Here is a 2,346-nt window from a genome sequence, read left to right as displayed (position 1 = left end):
GGGGGGGGGGGGGGGGGGGGTGGTAATGTTTCGGTTGTGTGCTTCATTTAAACCATAGTTTAAGCCCAGCCTCTCTTAAATATCAAATTGTCTCAGGCACCGAAAAGAGAGAGCGAGAGAGAAGGAAAGAAAGAAAAAGAGAGAGAGCATTGAAGAAAAAAAAGGGTGAGCAGAAGAGCAGCAGGGGGAGGTGGAGGGTGGGAGGGAGAGAGAGAGAGAGAGAGAGAGAGGGAGAGGGAGAGAGCGCGCCTGGGCTGAATTGTGAGTGGCTTACGACACTCTGTGAACAGAGGGTGTTTCTGCATGCACTGCCAGTGCACTAGTCTGCTGCAAGGGATCGAGCATCTCTCTCCTCCCCATACACTGCGCCTGCCTTCAGCCTCAGCATCTACAGCCTCCGCAGCCCACAGGAAATGAGCTTCATACAAAGAAGACTTTGCTGAAGATTTGACTCTTACTAGACACACTATCATCAATGATCTTTGGATATCACTACTATACAAAAATTAAAAAGGACAGGAAAAAGAAAAATAGAGCTATATGATGCAGATCACACAGCTTTTGCATGTGCATAATTGCGAAGAAACAACCACTGACAGAATGCCAATGAGCTTCACTCAATGTACATTGTGCAGGTCAGTGATCACTTTAGGTTATGGATGGTGATTTGCGACGACAGATCGGGAGTCTTTGACAAGAAGGGAGGAAAAGAGGGAGCGTGAGAGTTTGGAGTGGATTATTCCCTCCTTCGTGCATGTTTTCCCCTGCTCGTCTCTCCCACAGATCAGCGCAGCAGTCAATGCAGATGAGCGGTGGAGAGAGGACAGCGCTCATGCATGCAGCCCGGGAAACTTGCACTTCCTACCAGCCTGCTGAATGCCACTTGGATTCGCTCTCTTTTTGGCTCTTTCACACGAGGAGAACTAAGACATTGTAAGTCTGCCAGGATCTGGTGTCCGATGAAAAGGAGGGGGGGCTGAATTTGTACCACACTAGAGTCTTTTTTAGTTTCACACATAATTAGTGTCGGCACAAACGGATCAACTGAATAGAGGTTGTCAGCCTCTGGAAAGGGGTGAGTAGGCATCCTTTCATGTGAGATTGATTCTTGAGGAGCACATTTTTTTGTACCTTCGTCTCTCTTTTCCTTTCTCTAATCTAACATGAGCAAAGTGACTTGTCGTTTATTTGCCGTCGCTCTTCTCCTTTCAATGTGGCAGGATTTCTTGATTCTTTAAGTACCAGTTCACCATCCATATTCTCTATAAATATATATCAACTGAAAAGATTTGGGGAGTTACAAATCACAAAATCTAAAATGACCAAGATCTGAAAGATTCAATGGACTTTTTCTCTACGACACTGCAGGATATTCATGCTAATGGATTTCCTCCTAATTGGTCTGTACCTAAAGTGGCCACTAAGAAAGCCCCCTGGGCTAATACTGTGCTCCCTGGGCATTGTTCTGAAAATAGTTCCGTTGGTGGGCGGGAGCTGTCCGAGGCCGTGCCGATGTGACAACAAGCTATTGTATTGTGAAGGGCTCAACCTGACTGACATCCCCCAAAACCTGAGCAGTGCCATTGGTTTGTCCCTGCGTGAGAATAACATCTCTGAGCTTCGGGAAGGGGACTTTGTTAGCCTGTCGCAGCTTACCTGGCTCTACTTGGATCATAACAATATTGAGATTGTAGAGGAGAACGCCTTTGAGAGGCTGCGAAGGGTTAAAGAGTTGGATCTGAGTACCAACCGGATAGAAATCCTACCCAACGGGACCTTCAGACCTCTGCCCAACCTGCGAATATTGGATTTATCTTATAACAGACTTCAATCCTTGGAGCCGGACCTTTTCCATGGCCTTAGGAAGCTTACCAATTTACATTTGCGCTACAATGCCCTTAAATTCATCCCTGTGCGGATTTTCCAGGATTGCAGAAGCATGCAATTCCTGGATCTGGGTTACAACCAGCTGCAGAGCCTGGCACGTAATTCATTTGCCGGACTCTTCAAGCTCACTGAGCTGCATCTGGAGCACAATGAGTTGGTGAAAGTCAATCTGGCCCATTTCCCCCGCCTCATATCCCTGCGGACCCTCTACATGCGAAACAATAAGGCCACCATTGTGGTCAGCACCCTTGACTGGACCTGGGACCATTTGGAGAAGATTGACTTCTCCAACAATGAGATTGAGTACATTGAGCCCCATGTGTTCGAGAGTGTACCCAACCTTAACACTCTTATGCTGGACTCTAATAAACTGACTTACATAGATCAGCGGATTTTGGACTCATGGAATTCCCTGACCAGCATCACTCTGTCGGGTAATGCCTGGGAATGCAGCAGGAA

General features: G+C 47.1%; 2 protein-coding genes across 2 annotated transcripts in view; one reads left to right on the top strand and one right to left on the bottom strand.

Annotated features, from left to right (window-relative positions):
* The window catches only part of ctnna2 (catenin (cadherin-associated protein), alpha 2), a 462,098-nt gene that overhangs the window by 117,912 nt on the left and 341,840 nt on the right, over nt 1-2,346 (bottom strand). The gene's annotated exons all lie outside the window — the stretch shown is intronic.
* LOC107692175 (leucine-rich repeat transmembrane neuronal protein 1-like) overlaps nt 280-2,346 on the top strand; it is an 11,278-nt gene continuing 9,211 nt past the window's right edge. Inside the window, exon 1 of the mRNA XM_016491135.1 lies at nt 280-2,346. Coding sequence (XP_016346621.1) covers nt 1,376-2,346 — 971 coding nt within the window. The 5' untranslated portion in view covers nt 280-1,375.

This window comes from Sinocyclocheilus anshuiensis, unplaced genomic scaffold, assembly GCF_001515605.1.
Source record: "Sinocyclocheilus anshuiensis isolate Anshui unplaced genomic scaffold, SAMN03320099.WGS_v1.1 scaffold322, whole genome shotgun sequence".
NCBI lineage: Eukaryota > Metazoa > Chordata > Actinopteri > Cypriniformes > Cyprinidae > Sinocyclocheilus > Sinocyclocheilus anshuiensis.
The sequence above is the reverse complement of the archived record's forward strand: the minus strand, read 5'-3'. Positions and strand labels throughout refer to the sequence as shown.